The 19,638-nt window shown below is 49.2% G+C and overlaps 2 protein-coding genes across 2 annotated transcripts; one reads left to right on the plus strand and one right to left on the minus strand.

Moving 5' to 3' along the window:
• Positions 1 to 376: 376 nt before the first annotated feature.
• Mc3r (melanocortin 3 receptor) lies at positions 377 to 2,852 on the plus strand. The gene has a single exon (XM_075963946.1). The coding sequence runs from the start codon at positions 749 to 751 to the stop codon at positions 1,718 to 1,720; it is 972 nt and encodes a 323-aa protein (XP_075820061.1). The 5' UTR covers positions 377 to 748; the 3' UTR covers positions 1,721 to 2,852.
• Positions 2,853 to 3,694: 842 nt separating this feature from the next.
• Positions 3,695 to 4,827, minus strand: LOC142844564 (phosphatidylethanolamine-binding protein 1-like). Its single transcript, XM_075963200.1, has one exon. It carries the CDS (start codon positions 4,822 to 4,824, stop codon positions 4,306 to 4,308), a length of 519 nt encoding a protein of 172 aa, XP_075819315.1. The 5' UTR covers positions 4,825 to 4,827; the 3' UTR covers positions 3,695 to 4,305.
• Positions 4,828 to 19,638: the final 14,811 nt, after the last annotated feature.

Here is a 19,638-nt window from a genome sequence, read left to right on the forward strand (position 1 = left end):
TGAAATATTGCCAACCAGTGTGTACAATCCTCTGATTTCCAGTTCTCCACACCAGTTCTGGTTATGAGGCAGAGGCTGGAGCAGCCCCTCTCTTGCTGCCTTCTGTATCCCTTACACCCAGTGAAGACCTGACACATAGCAGTTTTGTTTTTCAAAGCCCAAATCAACCCACAAAGGCATTCACGCAGGAATGAATACGATCCCTCTTTACCTGCACGAGCGCAGGGGAGCAGTCCGGCCTGCAGAGGGCGCCAGTCCGCTTCCACATCTTCCCAGTGGAACGGAACCCAGAGCCCGGACCTGCTGCTGTCAGTCAGAGGGTGCTAGCTGCTCAGTGGTCATTTTGCTGCGCTGGAGATGAAATAGGAGTTCCGATGCATAAAATCCGAGGGCTCTCTTCCTTCTCACATCTAGCGCCAAGTCCCACATCCCCTACCTCGCTATGAGTAGAGCTGTAACTGTAGCAACCGGTGTCAGGTTGGGCTCTGAGAGGAGCCCAGGAGAGAGACGGGGTGAGAGCGACAGGGGATGAGGCAGGCTGAGCAGATCTGCGCTGATTGTTGGAGCCGCGAGGAAAGTTCTTTCTATGTCTCCAAGTCTCTCTCTCTCTCTCTCTCTCTCTCTCTCTCTCTCTCTCTCTCTCTCTCTCTCTCTCGTCCACAAGAGAAACACCTAGAAGGAGAGTGTTTCCCAGCAGCTTGCTCAGGACCCTCAGGAGCCGCAGCTGGGACTCAGGCCTCTGTTAACCATGAACTCTTCCTGCTGCCTGTTCTCTGCTTATCCGATGCTGTCTAACCTCTCAGAGCACCCTGCAGCCCCTTCTGCCAGCAACCGGAGCGGCAGCGGGTTCTGCGAGCAGGTCTTCATCAAGCCGGAGGTCTTCCTGGCACTGGGCATCGTCAGCCTGATGGAGAACATCCTGGTGATCCTGGCTGTGGTCAGGAACGGCAACCTGCACTCGCCCATGTACTTCTTTCTCTGCAGCCTGGCTGCAGCCGACATGCTGGTGAGTGTGTCCAACTCCCTGGAGACCATCATGATCGCCGTTATCAACAGCGACTCCCTGACCTTGGAGGACCAGTTCATCCAGCACATGGATAACATCTTCGACTCTATGATCTGCATCTCCCTGGTGGCCTCCATCTGCAACCTCCTGGCCATCGCCGTGGACAGGTATGTCACCATCTTCTATGCCCTTCGTTACCACAGCATCATGACCGTGAGGAAGGCCCTCACCCTGATCGTGGCCATCTGGGTCTGCTGTGGCATCTGCGGTGTGATGTTCATCATCTACTCCGAGAGCAAGATGGTCATCGTGTGCCTCATCACTATGTTCTTCGCCATGGTGCTCCTCATGGGCACCCTGTACATCCACATGTTCCTCTTTGCCAGGCTCCACGTCCAGCGCATTGCTGCACTGCCGCCGGCTCATGGGGTGGCCCCGCAGCAGCACTCGTGCATGAAGGGGGCTGTCACCATCACCATCCTGCTGGGGGTGTTCATCTTCTGCTGGGCACCTTTCTTCCTCCACCTGGTCCTCATCATCACCTGCCCCACCAACCCTTACTGCATCTGCTACACGGCCCATTTCAACACCTACCTGGTCCTCATCATGTGCAACTCTGTCATCGACCCCCTCATCTACGCCTTCCGCAGCCTGGAGCTGCGCAAAACATTCAAGGAGATTCTCTGCGGCTGCAATGGCATGAACTTGGGCTAGGGTACCAGCGGAGGCGCTCCATATCTAGCTAAGGGGCTTAGAGACAAAAAACAACAGTCAGAAGGGACATACAGAATGTCGACAGCTGTGACTGTGTTTGGCTTCATCTGTAAGCTGGTGGCCCTTGGCAAAGGAAAGATGACAGAGTATAGGCTGTCTGTGAAGATCTACGCATGGGTAAGTCAGGGTCTGATCTCCCACATGGTCCCTGGAAGAAACAGCGAAGGCTGCCCTGGGTGTCGTCTGTGTTCACTGCTGGGCACCCAGGGCTTTTGATTCCTGCCTGCTCCTCTGCTTTGTGCCAGTAACTGTGCTCCAAGCCAGCCATCCAGGAGGGCTCTTGTGACCAGAACGCGTGCTCAGATCTCTGGCAAGCAAACCTGCTCAGAGCTACCACCTCCAGCTGTCTGCTACATGGAGAGCTTTGCACGCATTCTGAGAGAGACTGCGTTTCCATTCATGTGGTTACCACCGTAAAAACGATGTGATGCTCATCTCTCCCTTCCAGGACTCACATTCGTGCCAGCCTCCCCCTCCCCCTGCAAAAATAGCATGGACACGCGACTCCCTTCTTTCTGCTCTATTGTCAGGGTTGTGATTATTGTTGGGGTTTCATTCATTAAATCCGAGTTTCAAAACCTAGTAAATCAAAGTGCTATGGCCAGTGAGAGGTCCTTGCTGTATCCTTGGACTTTGCTGCCTGATCATATCAAGGTAGATGCTACTCGGAAAAAAGGGGGGGGATCTCTACTATTGCTTGTCTGCTTGCAGGAGGGTGTGCATTTCATTACAAACCGCTTTGCTGTCATTGATGATGGCTCGAGCAGTTGGGTCTGCTTCCAGATCCCTTCCTTCCTTCCTTCCTCCCAAGCTCGTTTCCCCCTCCTGGTAACTATACGTCCATCAAGTAGTTATTTAAACTATCCATGGGAGAGGTTGTGTTTCATCCCTTTTTGCCCGCGATAAGTTCAGCTAGTGCCTCCCCCTCTGTTTGTGGTTTCCTCCTCTCCAATACACGGGGTGGAGGGATGTGCTTGAACTGCTCCTGCTAACGATAATACGCATCGTTTGTTCCTCGCTTTGATTGTGATGCTCAGAGATAATAAAGGCTTCAGCTTCTGTGACCACTGAACACGTGTGATGCTGTGCTGCGGCCCTGGGTCACGCTGTGCCTCCCGCACATGGACACAGTACAGGTATTAAAATAAAAGTGTGTTTAGGGCTGGGGGGATAGATTGGTAGTTAAGAGCACTGGCTGCTCTTGCCCGAGCACCTCCATGGTGGCTCGCAAACATCTGTAACTCCAGTTCCAGATCTGACACTCTCTTCTGGACTCCAAGGACAGGGCATGCAGGTGGTACACAGATGTGCATTCGGGCAAAAGACCCATATACATAAATAAAAATAAATAAATCTTAAAAGTAACATTAGTGGGAAAGCCAGTGTCGCCTAGTTCAATTCACTTCAGCCAAACTAAAAACTCTCCCCTTTAGTCTCCCAAACCTCCAGGCCTCTGGCTCTTCAGCCAGTGTCAGTTCTCACTATTTTAATTAACTCACTAAATAAAAAAAAAATTGATTGCTACTCAGGAAGCAAATCTGGAAAACAGAAAATTGAAACTATAGGACCAGCTATAGGAATTGCAATGTCCTTGCTCTACATAAACAAGATAAAGATCACTTGCTTCTGTTTTTGGATCATTTCTCGCATTGTTTCATTTTTGCCTGTCAGAAAACCTTTAAGTGGTGTCGTTTTGGCTGTGAGCACATGCGGTCCTGTGGGGTTGAAAGGATGCTGAGGATGTGGGGCATGTCCTCTGTCCCCGTGCTGACATCTTTTGGCACCAACATGTTGCTGTCAATGGATTTCCACAATCAAACGGGCCCTAGTTCTCACTGTGAGCATCAGTTTTGGAGTATACTCTGACAAGAGCACCCCAAGAGTCCCCCAGCCTCTTCCTCAGGTGTACACTGGTTTTTTTTCAATGCCTTTATTTTTATTTGATGATGTACAGACAAGATTAACACACCTAGCAACTCCAGGAACTTTTGCTCATACTTCTGAGAAGCAAGGCTTAGCCCTCTCTCTGGGGCCTTGCCTCAGCACAGTAGCCCTGTTCTTTAGAGCTACAGGACACCAACACCTGTGCAGCCGCCTGCCCAAGCTGAGATGGAAGCCTTGTGTTGTCCCAGTTGGGGACAGAACTTCAAAAACACATCTCAGAAGATGCTACCATGCCTGGTTCTGGGCGAGTCCTTGTCAAACCACGTACAGACAACACCAGCCCTCACCCTCACATGGGGCAGAGTGTCTTTACTTTCCAGAGTTGCAAATCTTTAACAACACAAGCACTCCATCAGAACGCCAAACACCCCCTAGATGGAGACTAAATTCGAGCAAACATAAACCTGGATACGATTATTAGAATCCTAAGGATGGGCAGCGGGAAGTCACCCTACACCTCTATCCTAGCACAGCTCAGGACTCCCTGCAAGGGGGTAGAAAGGAAGGAGGAGAAACAGCATGCTTTGTACAACTTGACAATACTGTGGGGGTCCCCAGGACCTCTGGCCTCCACGGCTCCTCTATTTCCCAGAGAGCTGCTCATACAGCTTGGGCACGTAGTCGTCCCACTCTGCCTGGTAACATGTGCCCGCCACCGGGGCTCCCAGGTGATACTTCTTGAGGAAGGCCGCCACCTTGAACTTGCCGCGATGATCTCCTGACCTGTTGCTGAGGATGGGTTCGTCACAGTTCAGTGGCTTGTCCTGTTCGTACACCAGCCAGACGTAGCGGTGGAGGCCTGTGCCACTGGGAGGCCCAGAGCCCACGTAATCGGAGAGGACCTTGCCGCTGCTGATGTCATTGCCCTTCATGTTGACCACCAGAAAATGGTGCCACTCCCTGAATTTGGGGTCCTTCCTGCTGGGAGCATCTGGGTCGGTGAGGACCAGGGTGTAGAGTTTCCCTGGGTCAAGGCCATCCCACGAAATGCTGCTGGGCCTATTCTGAACCTGGGTGGGCGTCAGCAGCGCGTGCTGGGGACGCTCGTCCACCTCCTGCAGGCTCAGCGGCCCGGACCACTGGCTGATGTCGGCGGGCATGGCGACAATCTGTACACTGGTTTTGTAAGTCTAAGTGGGGTCCTGAGAGAGTATTCTGCTGTGTCTGACTCCCCCGGGGATTTGGCTGCTGGTCGGAGGACCACATTTCAGTAAAGTGGGTGCAGAAGACTTTCAAACAAGCCTGGTGCAGAACCTGCTGACCTGTGCCAAGAGCTGAGAAAGAACTTTCTAGGCACCTACTGCTCGGACCCTTGCAACAGCCTACAAGACAAGGCTGTGACTGCCTGTGGGTTACAATGAGATCTCTGCCATTCAGGTTAAAGGTATTTCCGGGAGAACTTGGCAGACAGGGGAAGACAGAGTCTTATCTGCAGCTCTGCAGCCCCTGTCACTTCATACACCCTGCTGTGGTTCCATGTGAAATGTCCCCCACAGCTCCTGTGTTTATACACTTGATCCCCAGTTGGTAGGTGCTATTTTGGAAGATTGTCTTAACATTGGATGTCTCAAATTAGGGCCTAATTGGAGGAAGTATTCCTGTCTGTTCCTTCCTGACTGTGGAGGACGCATGGCTAGCTACCTCAGCCACCTGCCACAGTGACTCTCCCACCACGATGGAGCCTGCACCCTTTACCTAGGGAGAAAAATAACCCCATCCCTTATGTTGCTTTTTGTCAAGTGTTTGGTCACGGCAATGGGCAAAGTAACCAGTGTGTGAGCCACAGTACCCTCTTCGTGGAAGCTGGATTAGACCTGAATGGCATTAAAGGTTTGCGCTCTTGCAGAAGAAGGCTCTAAGACAGCCCCCCACTTCCTGAATGCTTGATGAGTTTCCAGGAACATTAGTTAGGATAAAGGGATACAATTAATTATTTACTTAGTACAATTTTCCGAAATCGTATGTGGCCCCATGAAGCACGAAAGAGGTGAGTTGGGGTCTCGGCAGGCTTTCGCTGGCTTCCTCTCCTCGGGGAAACAACAATGGAAGTTGGGGGTGCTGCTGGCCCTGTCTCCTTCTACAATCTATCTCAGATCTTTATGAGGGGACCCATGGAATGCTGGGACTGGGGGAGTAAGATGCACCACCCTACCCCGTTTAGAGTACCCATGGCAGGACTCTGCCTGAACCAAGGAAGGTGCTCTCTCTCTCTCTCTCTCTCTCTCTCTCTCTCTCTCTCTCTCTCTCCCTCCCTCCCTCCCTCCCTCCCTCCCTTCCCTCACACTCCCTCTCTTTCCCTCTCTTTCTTTCTCTCTTTACATACACACATATATATTTTTAAATTTATACATTGGAAGTGGTGTATGTAATTTTCTATGTGGGGCCACCCACCTACACTGAAGGTGATTGTGGCCTTCCTCTTAACATGCAATTTCATCACAATCTTTTCCATTTTTCTGTTGAACTGAAGTTAAAGTAAATGACTTTTAGTGGATGCTAACCAAGAGGAGCCCTGAAGGTAAGGACTGCCACATCCTAGTCCAGGTAATTGAGGTAATAGAAAATGGTTTTCCTTTGGTGCCAGGGATATATATGTATGTGTGTGCATGTGTGCGCATTTGTGTGAGTATATATGTATGTACATATATGTGTATGTTTATATATATATTCTCCCTCCTCTTCTCCCTCTTCCCTACCTCCCCTCCCCCTCCCTCCTTCCCTCCAACAAAAGGCAATGGAAGTCCTTAATTTCCAGAAATCAAAGTGTACCATAATCTTAATCCTTCAGTTAACTGATATCTTTCAAATTTAAGCTGATCTTTTACAGTTAGATTTAATACCTTTCTATAAATCTTGAGGTTTCGGCCTCTTTGGCTAAGACAATTTTCACACGCTCTGGCCTCCTCTGAGATCTATTCTCCACGCAGTAGCTGTGCGATTGGAAAGCAAAATGCAGAACATAGTGAGGTTTTGTTCAGCTCTGTAGGGTCTCCCATCGCATCTTAGGAAAATCTCAGCTCTTCCCCTGAACTAGGAGTCCGAACAGTGTGATCTCTGTGGTTCCCATGCCCTATAGGGAATTCCTCCTCCCCCGCCCCCCCTTTGTTCCCTAGACTCAAATCCTCCACGCCCCAGGCCTTTGCTGCTGAGGTTTCCTCCACCTGAATGCTCTCCTCCAGACCCACCTGTAATTAGGTCCTTCTTCTCATTCAGCCCTCACCATCTCTCAGAGACACCCGCCCTCCCTGCTGAGTCTCTCTAAGACCCAGCATTTCCACCTCCTTGCTCTATCACACACCTTATCGCTGCTGTACTCATTCCCATCCTCACTGTCTCCTTAGATGTCTTACCACTGGTGTACATTTTTGTTTATTTGATTCCTGCCAGGGTCTTCCGCTAAACAGCAACATGGGATGGATAAAACTAGTCAATCAAGAAAATGGTCATCGATGGTGACATCCAGGCCCAGGCTGCTGGGTCTGTGTTGGTTCAAGCAGCCAGGGTCTGTGTTGCCACCAAAGACCACGCAGACATCAGGGGTCTGGGCCACCACCTAGGGCCATATTAGTGCCTGAGGATTGTGCCGCTGCTGGGGCCATACGGATCTGAGTGAGCCCTTGGTATCATCTGGGCCTGGAGTGCTGTCAAGGGCCATGTCTGGGTCCGTGACCTCGCCCCAGCCACGTTCCGTGGTGAGGTCTGTGGCTCCTGTTACCACGAAGGCAGTGAGAATGGGGCCACACAGAGATGGCTCTGTCCCTCCCTGGCCGCAACCCTGTCCCTCCCTGGCTGCAGCACTAGGGAAAGTTGGCCTTGCTCCTCACCAACTGCAGCACTCAGGAAAGCAGGCCCTGCACCTTACCTGAGCAACATAATGGAGCTGTTGACTGGGGTGCAGGTGAGCCAGCCATGAAGGTGTGAGAATAGGGGAGCTAGCCCCACTACCTGTCCGTCAGTGGTGGCAAGATCAAGGGAGAGATGACCCCTTCACCCCTCACCCCTCAACACCTACTGTTAGTATTCAAGCATCTGTACTGGCCAGACCTTGGGGTGTGCATCCTCAACTGTAGCTACTAAGAACACCTGTGCACATTCACTATGTTCTCCCTCAAAGGGCCCTGCCCACCTCCCACCTCTCCCTCTCCCTCTCCCTCTCCCTCTCCCTCTCCCTCTCCCTCTCTCTCTCTCTCTCTCTCTTCTCTCTTCTCTTCTGCCACTCCTGTCCCCAGAGGCTGGTCTCCCCTCCCCTCCTTTCCTCATTCACTTTCCACCAATAAAGAAACCCTCCACCTGAGCTCTGCCACATGGCGTCTTTCTCTAAATAACAACGCCAACTGCAGTCAGGAAAGCTGGTCCCAGGGTCACAGAGTGGGAGAGCCCACACTGCCTACCACTGACTGCAGCCCTCAGAAGAGTGGGCCCTGAACCTTGCCCAGGTAGCACAGTAGACCTAACCCTGTTGACAGGGCCCAGTGAGCATGCATGGGAGATCTGGGCCCATCCCTCATCTGCCATCCAGTGGAATGGGTGAAGGAGAGATGCCATCTCTCTCCCCGCTGCCCCTTGTAGCCTGTGGCAGGTGGGAGAGCTGGCCTCGGGAGCAGGAGAGCAGGAGAGCTGACCCCTGCCCTCACCAACTACAGTACTTGGGAGAGTGGCCACTTAACATGATCTGGCATCTCCTAGGAAGAACCTCAGTGGCTGTCCAAATCAGATCAGTCTGTGGGCGGGTCTCTGGGTTGTCTAAATTCGTGTGGGTGTATCCAGCCTAAAAGCAGGCAGCAGCATTCTCTAGGTCTGGATAATGGGCTGTACAGAAGGGGAGAATGCAAAATGCATGCATACATCTGTTCTCGTTCTACCTTTGATCGGATGTGACTCGCTGCCTCAAGTTGTTGCTGCCTTGGCTTCCCTACGATGAGAGACTGTGACCCAGAATTATAATCCAAATCATAGCAACAGAAACAAAACTAGAACAACTCCGTATTTGCCGGGAAGTTGTGGCAACAGTGACTCTGTGACAGGAAGCGAGTGGGGCTGTCTGTTCACATGGTAGCCATCAGGAAGCAGAGAGGGCAGGAAATGGGACCAGGCGCACACCCCAGCAACTCACTTCCTCCAGCGAGGTCCCACCTCCGACAGGTTCCACAACCTTCCAGGACAGCACTGTCAGTGGGGGCTCAAGTGTCTAAACATAATAAACCCACAGAGAGCTTCTCACCACATTCCCACCGCGGTGGAGTAGGAGAGGTTCCGTATTCTTCAGCCTCTTCCCCTTCCTAGGACCACTCCACACTAGAAGTGTGCTGAGGAGGTGGATCCATCCCCTTCCTTCTAAGGTCGCCCCTTTGCATGTGCCTGGTACTTTGAAGACTCAGAGCACATCTGAGGACCGGGTGTGTGAACAGGTAAGATCTTGAGACTGCCTATTTAATTCCTTCAGATGGATTAAGAATGGTGAGCAGGGCTTGCCGTATGGTTTAAAAAGAATTCAAACCAGGCCCTGCTTCTCACTGCATCTCCCCAGCATGAGGAAATTTCTGTCTCTTCTTCAAGAAAACCTGGCACAATGCTAGCAGCTGGCTCAAGCATTTGATGAGGTGTTTCAAGGACATGGTCCACAGGAGATTTCCTCCCTTAGTGCATTGCCTAGGGTTGGGCACTGTGGACCCCCAGACCCTGAATTTCCTGTGACCCCCCTGCCTGCCAGAGTAAACACCTTGTTTTCCTATGCTTGCAGCTGCTCTGAGCACGAGACCCTCAGGAGTTCCTGATGGCAGGGGAGTGGTTTCTGGTGGGCTTGTAGCTGAGAGTTAGGGCATGGCCATTAGTCAAGGAGACCCTATATTAGCTGCCCTGGAACACAATAAAGGGGCATTCTTGGCACCCATGTCTTTGTCTGTCTGTCTGTGTCAATCTCCAGCCCCTTGCTTGACTCGTGAACTTGAACGGTACTGTAGCGCGTAGAGCAGGTGTTGTGCTACAAACCAGCACCCATTGACTCACTTAGCTAGTCCTTACTTCTAACATCATTAAAAGTCACCAGTCACAAGCTGGAGAGAGTTCAGTCAGTAAAGCACCTGTTTTATAAGCAGTAGGGCCTGAGTTTGCTCCCTGGAGCCATGGGCATGGTGGTGCGCATTTATAACCATGGTGCTGGAGAGGTAGGGATGGTGGAGCCTCATGTTTGCTGGCCAACCAGGCTAACAGACACACACACACACACACAGAGAGAGAGAGAGAGAGAGAGAGAGAGAGAGAGAGAGAGAGAGAGAGAGAGAGAGCAGGACTGGGGCCAGGCCTGGCGCTCTGCATTTCTAACAAGTAATAGCTTAGCGGTGATGCTCTAGGTTGAGACCAGTACTTGGCCCAGCAAAGCCTCCCTCGTCAGAGATATGAGGGCAAGATGGGACAATTTCTCACAGCTGAAAAAATCAATCACAGTGAGGGCGACTTTCCTAGTGAAGCAAATGTATTGACTGGGTCTTGGTCTCTCTCTCTCTCCCTCTCCTCTCTCTCTCTCTCCCTCTCCCCTTGTCCCTCTCCCCTCCCCCTTCTCCTCTCTCTCTCTCTCTCTCTCTCTCTCTCTCTCTCTCTCTCTCTCTGTCTCTCTCTCTCCCCAAGGTAATGCCCTGGGAAGTCCAAAGTGTCATAACTAAATGAAACTGTTTTGAGCTGTCCTTTGCGGGGAATTATCTTCATCATCTTTCCGCAGCCCCTGTCTGTGTGGTACCAGCTTGTCTGAGGTGAGGTGAAGCCAATGATTTACTGGCATTCGAAGCGTGGATCTGAATCACTGGCAAACAGGCATGCTCTGAGTCACTCACTCTAGATGACTCCATCAGAAAACTCCAGAAGGGGCAAAAACAAGCGGGCAGGAAGAAGGTGTAGAAGAAAAAGTCAACAGAGATGAGGCAGTTTGCGCCCATGAGAAGCCACGCCCATGATCTTTCTCTTATAAACCCCCAACTCACCCACCCCCACCCTTGCCAAAAAGTTCAGATGTATCACTGAACCCCTAATGCTTGAGAGGTGGAGACGGGGAAGCAAACTCAAGGTTATCCTCAACCACATGCCAAGTTTAAGGGCAGTCTGGGCTATAGGAGACCTTTTGCAGATCTGAAAAAAAATAGAAATTTATGCAAATTATGTGCTATGTTCTAAAGCCAGTAAAAAATAAAAATAAAAAACGAGTTTGAGCCACACGCTGAGGAGTAAGAGACAGCCTGTCATGTTCATTTTTTTCTTTCAGTCAAATTCTGACAGCTTCAATTTGTTTGAGACTGAGTCAAGGGCCTGTCAGCTGGAGAGTGAGATTATTTAAACCCTCTACATCTAAGGACTGGGGTGCTGCCACCCAAAACTTTCTCTAGATCCTGGGGTGCCTTTCTCTCCTTTGGCTTTTTCCTGAAGCAGGTCCCTCTCACATGGAAAACCGGTAACAGTGAATGAGACAGGTTCCCCGGTGGCCACCCCTGCCCATCCTCCACCCACGCCCCCAACCCTGTGCTTGGTTCCATCTGTTCCCTAGTGGCCGCTCCCACCCACCCACTCCACCCAGGTAATGGTGAATAAGACATGTTCCCCAGTGGCCACTCCCGCCCACCCACTCCACCCACGTCCCCAACCCTGGATGATGATGTTCCCAAGGCTGTGGTGCCTGGCTAGAGGAAGCCTTCTGGAGGGATAGCCCTGCCCTACTTCTGATGCTCCTTCTCCCTCTTTCCCTCCCCTCTCATCCCCCTCCTCCTACCCATCGCCCTCTCTCTTCCTCTCTCTTTTGATTGATCCACCCAGATGAGAACAGAAACCATTATATTCCCTCTGCCTCCAAGTCTGGGAGAGAATGCACCTTTCCCTAAGTTGCTCCTTGTCTGGAATTTGGTCCATCAAGGAGAAAAACAACTGAGGGAGTACCCAAGGACACTGGATTCTGTCCCAACACTGGCTTCAGCAGAAAACCAGAGACCCCATCCCAAACCTCCCATTCCAAGTCCAAAAGCACGCGCACATCAAATAAAAAGCACAGGTCTTCCGGACCATCAGCCTGCATCAGCTTCCATTCTCTGAGCCAGTCGCTGTGGCCAGCATGTGCTTTAAGTCCTGGGTAAACATGGACCAGTAGACAGGGAGAGTAAGACCTACAAAAGACAACCGGGGATGCTTTCAAAATAAATTGGGCACCCAGACCACGACCCACTTTTCTCCCACTTTACACTCTCCTCCCAAACACTTCCCACATGGTTCTTTTGTAGGCTCAGTTCACACAAGCCACACATCCGTTCTTGCAGGCTGCGGGATTCCTTCATTTTCCCAAAAATATAGCCAGTAGTTTTTAGACAGCTAACAAGTGTCCAATTTATTCGCCTGCTAATTGTTTTAAGCAAAGAGAATGTAGATTGACTGAAGAAAATTGAAGAACTCCAGAGAGTTAGGAAGGGCTCCAAGGTAAAACAACAATCCATTTCAAAAGACTGAAAAGTCTTTGAGAGATTCTATGCAAAGTCACAAATGCCCATGGCAGGAAGCAGTGTTTGCTTTTGAACACTGTCGTGTAATTTCTATTTGGTCTTAATAATAAAAGCCCAGAGTCAGATGTTGGGGGGGGGGGGCAAAAGCTGACCAATCAGAGAAGCAGAGCAGCCAGCCACTAGTTCCTACCTCTAAGAAATCCTCAGACCAAATGGGATATCCTGTCTCTCCAAGTCCTCAGACTGAAAGCCCTGAGCTCCTGTCTCCTCCTGCCTTATATTCCTCTCTCCAGTCAGCCTTATCCCTTCCTGTCTCCACCTCCCTAGTGCTAGGATTAAAGGCCTGTGACTCCCAAGTACTGGGATTAAAGGTGTGAGCCACCAGTGCCTGGCTCTGTTTCTCTTTTAGATTGGATCAATTTTGTGTAGCCCAGGCTGGCCTGGAACTCAAAGATATCTGTCTGCTTCTGTCTCCCGAGTACTAAGATTATAGGTATGTGCCACCACACCTGGCTTAGCTCTGCACTCTGATCTTCAGGTGAGCTTTGTTTGCTAGATCACAAACAAAATATCACCACAGAACACTTTGGTTTTTGACTCTTAACAACATTTTGGACTTGCATAAGATAGATTGCAAAGCAGCTGTTTCTCCTCCCCAGTCTACTCCTTGATTTCACAATACACTGACAAAAGCTTCAGCTCCCTGGGCACCAGCACTGCTCAGAAACAGTCAAAGGGATCACGGACTAGAAAATACAAGTTAACAGAATCCTAACATTTAAAACAATCCTGTACCATAAAAACAAGTTCTCTCTGTTATCAACCATCAGTTCTATCTTAAACTCTCTTCCCACATCCCAACTCACGCCATTAGGACTATTCACACAAATTAGGACTTTCCTAATATCCATGACATGTTCTAGCAAACTCCATCATGTTCATAAGAGCCAAAAGGCTGTCTACTGATTGGCATCAGAGGAAACAAAGTTTTCAAATCCATAAATGGAGTTTGATTTAGCTACAAGATAAAGAAAAAACAACTAGCTGCAGATTCTTAGCTTCTGTTAAACCTCTCGCTTGCATCTGCTAACCAGGATGTATGTAGTTTTCCCATGGCCTTGGCCTTGTTTAAGCTTTTAAGCTCCCTATAAAATGCATTCCAGTCTACTCTGTGAGAAGTATTTCTCTCCAGGCAGTCACTGGCCACTAATACAGACTTTCAGTTCAGACTTGGTCGTGCCAAGCAGTCTTTGGGCCTCTACCCCACAACACAAAAAGATGGAGAGATGCCTCAGGGCTATGAGTGATTACTGCTCTTATTAAAGATTCGAGCTCAGTTCCCTTGTCTGGTAGCTCACAGCCCCTGTAACTCCAGTTGCACGGGATCTGATGCCCTCTTCTGGCCCCTAAGGCCATGTGCACATACCCACACACACAACACATAACTTTTAAATAAACTGAGTCTTAAAAAAATAGGTTTCCAATGTGGATGAACCCAAGTAAAATACACTAAGTGATTCTCTTTCTTGGAAGTTTCTAGAAAAAGTGATACAGACAGAAGAGATCAGTTGTTGCCTGGAGCTGGGTGGGAATGAGGGTCATTGATAAGCAGGCAAAAGGGACCTTTTAGATGAGATAGAAACGTCCTAAAACTAGATTGTGGTAATAGTAGCATAACAAAATAAAGTTATTAAAGATCATCACTTATACACTTAAAATTCATGGATTTTATAGTAATATAGATCAATTACATTGTTTACAAAAGAAAAAGTTTACAATAAATAGACATGAGATACTTGCTGTCCGAGGAGCCAACAGAGTCTACCTCACTTCCCCAAACCATCAGGAAGCCCAGGAAGCCCCAGACATGCAGTGCTGGATGTATTTGTTGGTAGCAAGAGGGGACACTTCAGTTCTGCACAGACCCATCTGCAAGGGCACACCCCTGAGACAACAGCAACCCTTATCAAAATGGCCCCAGCTCCCCACTGTAGCATGGGCCAGGCTGTGTAAACTTAGCCAAGTTGCAGCACTCCAGGGCCCAGACCACAGCTCAGCAACTCAGCACCCCCACTTCAGTCTGTTCTGGGTGCTACAGCCAGAAATGTAGCTCAATAGAAAGACATTTGGCTAGCATGCATGAGGCCTTGGGTTCAGTCTGCAGTACTGGAGAGGGGTGTGTGTGTGTGTGTGTGTGTGTGTGTGTGTTTCCATTTCTACAGCAGACACAATCCCAGGATATATGTCATTGGTCTCCTCTATAGATTACCAGATAAAATAGGGTACCCAGTTGACTTTGAATTTCAGATTAGCAACCTTTAATTTTTCTACATAAACATGTCACATACTTACATACGACATATTTTTATCAAAAATGCACATGGGGCTCAAAGGTCAACCTTTTGAGGTTGCTTTTCTCCTTCCACCTTACCTGAGATCCAAGGATTGAACCTAGCTAGGCAGGCTTACACAACTGCCCTGCATTCTAAAAGCTGGCAGAGCCTTGGGGAATCCAGCAAGAAGCGGTCCCTCTCCGCCATCCCATCACGGTATGCCCTCTTCCCTCACACTGAAGCCTAAAAGGAACTTCAAAGAAGAAAGTCTGTGTGGCATTTTTTCTTATTTTGCTATAACTATCTCTTTTCTCTTGGTGCAGCCTTTGTTCAAGAAGTATCCCCATTGGCAGTGCTATTCACGGCATCTGATGCTTCTATGTGCTGGGCTTTTTGTGGTATTACATGTAGTTCCAACAGCACCCTTATAAGGGTGGATTTAATCTTCCTGTTTGGCAAAGAAAAACAAGGCTCAGAAAGTCACGTGAACCTCTCAGGGCTGAGTGTGTGGCTTTTCGTCAAAGCTCTCGGAACACTCAGGTGAATGTGTTCTAAAAGGCTACTCTGGTATATTACACATAGGATATAATTTACAGGGTATGTTATATATAGGACATAGTATACATAGGACATATTTTGTGGAGAAATATTTATATATGGTACCTGGAATTTATTATATATGACATATACATAAGGCATATTATATATATGATATGCTTTATATATAGGATATATTATGTATAGGACATAATGTATTCTATATTATAAGAAAGCATTTGTACTCTCTCACATACACATTATGAGTAGCTCATCACATACACACTGCTAATGAAGGACTCTAACGAGTTAACTCCCCAGTACAGATGGCACCTGGAGGAGCACAGGACTGAGACCAGCAGATACCAACCAACGTCACAGATAGGGTCATATTTATGGCACGACTCCTGGGAGTGTCGAACCAACCATACAGAGAGAGCGATGAGGGAGATGCACAAAAGACGGTGAGGCAAGAGGAACTAACACAGCGGTTTTAGGAATGAGGTGGTCACCTAACCAGAGCGGCAACACCGCGCTCTGGAATGACTGATTGCTTTTGTCTTCCCCTCCTTGAATATCCAACTGGCTGGAGACGAGACATAAAGGGTATTTCTATAATGTCGTCCCAGATACAGGACCTGTGAATAAACACACTTAAAGATTCGGTTCTTCCTCAAGATCCAGCAATACCACCTTTGGGTATACATTCAAAGGATGCTCAATACTGCCACAAGGACATGTGCTCAACTATGCTCATAGCAGCTTTGTTTGTCATAGCCAGAACCTAGAAACAACCTAAATGCCCCTCAACCGAAGAATGGATAAGGAAAATGTGGTCCATTTACACAGTGGAGTACTACACAGCAGAAAAAAATAATGACATTTTGAAATTTGTAGGCAAATGGATGGAACTAGAAAACATCATATTGAGTGAGGTAACCCAGACCCAGAAAGATAATTATCACATGTACTCACTCATAAGTGGTTTTAAAACATAAAGCAAGCTTTTCCATCTTCCTCTCGGAGAGGCAGCTTCGCTTCTGCCTCCCTCCCCAATTCTCTGCTTCCCCCCTTCTCTCTCTCCCTCTCTCTCTCTGTCCCCCCCTTCACCCTTCCTCCTCCATAACCCCCTGAATAAACATTCAACCTCAAAAAAAAAACATAAAGCAAAGAAAACCAGCCTACAAATCACAATCCAGAGAACCTACACAATAATGAAGACCCTAAGAGAGACATACATGGATCTAATCTACATGGAAAGTAGAAAAAGACAAGATATCCTGAGTAAATTGGGAGCAGGGGAACTATGGGATAGGGTTGAAGGGGAGGGGAGAGGCAGGGAGGGGAGCAGAGAAAAATGCAGAGCTTAAAAAGAAACGGCGAACTGACAGAGCCATGGAGCACAAGTCAGTACGTATCATTCCTCCGTGGTCTCTGCTTCAGTTCCTGCCTCCAGGTTCCTGCCTTGAGTTCCTGCCCTGACTTTCATGGATGGTGACTGACTACAAGATATAAGACGAAATAAAACATTTTCTTCCCGGGGGGGGGGGAGATTCAGTTCTTGTCTCTGCTCATTGGAATTGGTGATGACAGACAGCAGAATTGACCCTAACTATGGTGAGGTCAGGATGGTGACAGACTGTGATGACATGACCACGGTGAGAAAAATTATACCTCACAGGGCCTTAGTGAGCCCCACTCCATGCCCTTTAGATGCACTAGCCTATGAAATTCTGTTCTTACTTCAGTTGCTTTCCCACGCCCAAAGGTTGAAAGTGTCTCTTGTGTCCTTTTACAAACAGGAAAGCTGAGGCACCAACTGGCGAAGAGTCCCTGCCCCAACCAAGCAACCAATCAGTGTGATGCTCTTAAGGGCCAGGGGTTCTAGAAGTCACCCACGGATTTTGCTGTTGTTTTCAACAGGGAAACCATGTATTTTCAACAGCTTTAATTCAAAGCTTCATTTTGAAATCAGGTTTTTTGGGTTTGGTTTGGTGGAGAACTTGCTGCCGTTGTTTTGCCAAATAGGCTTCGTCTCTTACAAAACATAGGACGGAACTGGATGCTTTCCATGGTCTGTAACCCAGAGGTGGGTTTACAGTGAGGATACCAGGCTCCATTTCAGTTAAACACAGGAAGTACTCAGGTAAGGAGACCAAGCTAAGTCAGAGCCTCTCCGGCGTGATGCGTTGTGGCAGGATAAGAGAGCCTGCCTGGCCTGCCCCCTCCACAGTTCTTACCCTCAGCATCCCCCCTCTCCTGCTCGCCCTCCTCATGTTTCCAAACTCACTGCAAAGTAACCCTGAGGAAGTCGCAAACCCACTCCCTGATTTCAGCTCTGGGTGGCAGATGGTTTGGAGCCAAATCTTACCATTTGGTAATAACTTAATGCAGGTTCCCCCGTGAAAGTATGCTTACTTTAGTGAGTGCATTAGAGATAACACGTCAATTGTGTGTGTGTTATACTGTGGAGGTGTGGAATAAATGGGCTTCATCCCCTAGCAGCTTTGATGTACCTGAAATAGGGAGCAGAGAAACAACCACATCCTTGGGTCACACAGGGCACGCATGAGCTCTGGCCACGGCACCTGGACCCTGTCTGGGAGCCCAGGGGCACCTTTGCTTTCCTTAAGTGGCTCAGTTAGTGACAGGGTACCTCAAAAACTTCACGTCCATCCAGAACATTCTGTGTTTGGAAGAGTCTTTGAAGATGTGATTATGTTAGGATGCTCAAGAGGAATTCACTCCTTATAGGAGACATCCTTGGTAGGGCACAGGGGAGAGAGGGACATGGGATCCCTCAGAAGAGGCCAGGTGGACAGAGGGCAAAAGTTAGAGCTGCACACTCACAAGCCAAGCACGGCTGATCACACCAGAGGCCAGAAGAGAGAGGGTCCCTGTCCTGGACCCCTCCAAGGGAGGATGTCCTATTCACACCTTGATCTCCAGTTTCTGACTCCTGATATGTGGCAGAATAAATTCCTGTTGCTTTGAGTCACCTGTTGTGGGACTTTGTCCACATGAAACCAATGTGTGTGACTTAGAGGAGGGTGTGCATCGTGACAAGGTCTAGGCCAAGAGGAGGATGCAGAGAGGAAGAGTTAGCGGTCAAGGCAGAGGGGGCAAAGCGGGAAGGGAAAGGATGGGAAACCAACTGACAAGACAGACGTGGTGGCGATTCTTGGTTGTCCACATGACCATATCTAAAATGATCTAGAACCCAGAAATGGAGGGCACACTTGGGATCCAGATCTTGAGGCAGGAAGGCACAACTTTCATCTGGGCCACACCTTCTGCTGGAAGCCTGTATGAGGACCATGGAAGAAGGAAGGTTCATTCATTCTTCACCTGCTTGCCCTCGCCTGGCCATCACATCCGTTCCTTCAGTGGCACTAGAGCCTACTTCTTTAGGATTCCAGCATTACAGGCCAGCTGAGACACCCAGCCTTGTGGGACTGAGAAACTACTGGATTCTCGGACTTCCAGTCCACAGCAAGCCATTGTTGGACTGCAGCCTGTAAGTAATCCCAGTAAACTGGGAGTGGGAGAGAGGGGGGAGGGGAGGGGAGGGAGAGAGAGAGAAGAGGAGAGGAGAGGAGAAAGAGAGAGAGAGAGAGAGAGAGAGAGAGAGAGAGAGAGAGAGAGAGAGAAGAGGAGAGGAGAGGAGAAAGAGAGAGAGAGAGAGAGAGAGAGAGAGAGAGAGAGAGAGAGAGAGAGAGAGAGAGAGGGAGAAGGAGGAGGAGGAGGAGGAGGAGGAGAGGAGAGAGAGAGAGAGAGAGAGAGAGAGAGAGAGAGAGAGAGAGAGAGAGAGAGAGAGAGATTCATTCTATAAGTTCTCTCAACCTCTGGGCAAACCTGCAGGGAATGTTCCAGACTGGGTTAGTTGACACAGGAAGTTCTGCTCTCTTTCTGGCATCATTCAATGGACTGAGATCCTGGACTAATGGGGAGAAAGTGAGCTGAGTACCAGCATTCCTCTCTCTTGGGCTGAGCCCGAACGAATCTTTCCTTCATTCAGAAATGAACATCAGGTATTTTGTCATGGCGACCAGAAACATAACTAAGGTGGCACCTAGTCCTGCAGTTCTCCAGACACCTGTAGGCAGCACCTTCTCCCTCAGTGACAGTGACCAGGGCTCACCCACTGGGCACTATCTCTGTTGCAGGCATGCGTGACACTCTCTGAGGAGATTTAGAAGGGCCATGAAGCTTTCTTTCTCTCTTCATTTTCTTCGCAACAACATGGAAATGAGGTATGTTATGTCGCTGCTGAGTCTGGGGCTCAGAAGGACAGAGGTGTCCAGGGCCACACACCAGAAGGACGCAAAGCTGGGACGCATGGGGCTGAGCTGGAAGTCTGAGAAGTTTCCACCATGGTACAACAGTAGAAAGAAAGAAGCCTGCCCTTTATCTTTGAAACCCAATTCTTCAATGGGTGTGGTAGCTCATGTCTGTCATCCCCACATTCAGAGGGCGGAGGCAGGAGAATCACTGCCAGTTGGAGACTAGCCTGGGCTACAGAGTGAGTTCCAGGCCAGCATGACTAAATTTAAACCATCAGGTGGTGAATATC

The sequence above is a fragment of the Microtus pennsylvanicus genome, chromosome 2 (genome assembly GCF_037038515.1).
Source record: "Microtus pennsylvanicus isolate mMicPen1 chromosome 2, mMicPen1.hap1, whole genome shotgun sequence".
Lineage (NCBI taxonomy): Eukaryota > Metazoa > Chordata > Mammalia > Rodentia > Cricetidae > Microtus > Microtus pennsylvanicus.

Excerpts from the sequence above, each read along its gene's own strand:
- Mc3r (XM_075963946.1), top strand. The coding sequence starts at position 749 with ATGAACTCTTCCTGCTGCCTGTTCTCTGCTTATCCGATGCTGTCTAAC.
- LOC142844564 (XM_075963200.1), bottom strand. The coding sequence starts at position 4,824 with ATGCCCGCCGACATCAGCCAGTGGTCCGGGCCGCTGAGCCTGCAGGAG.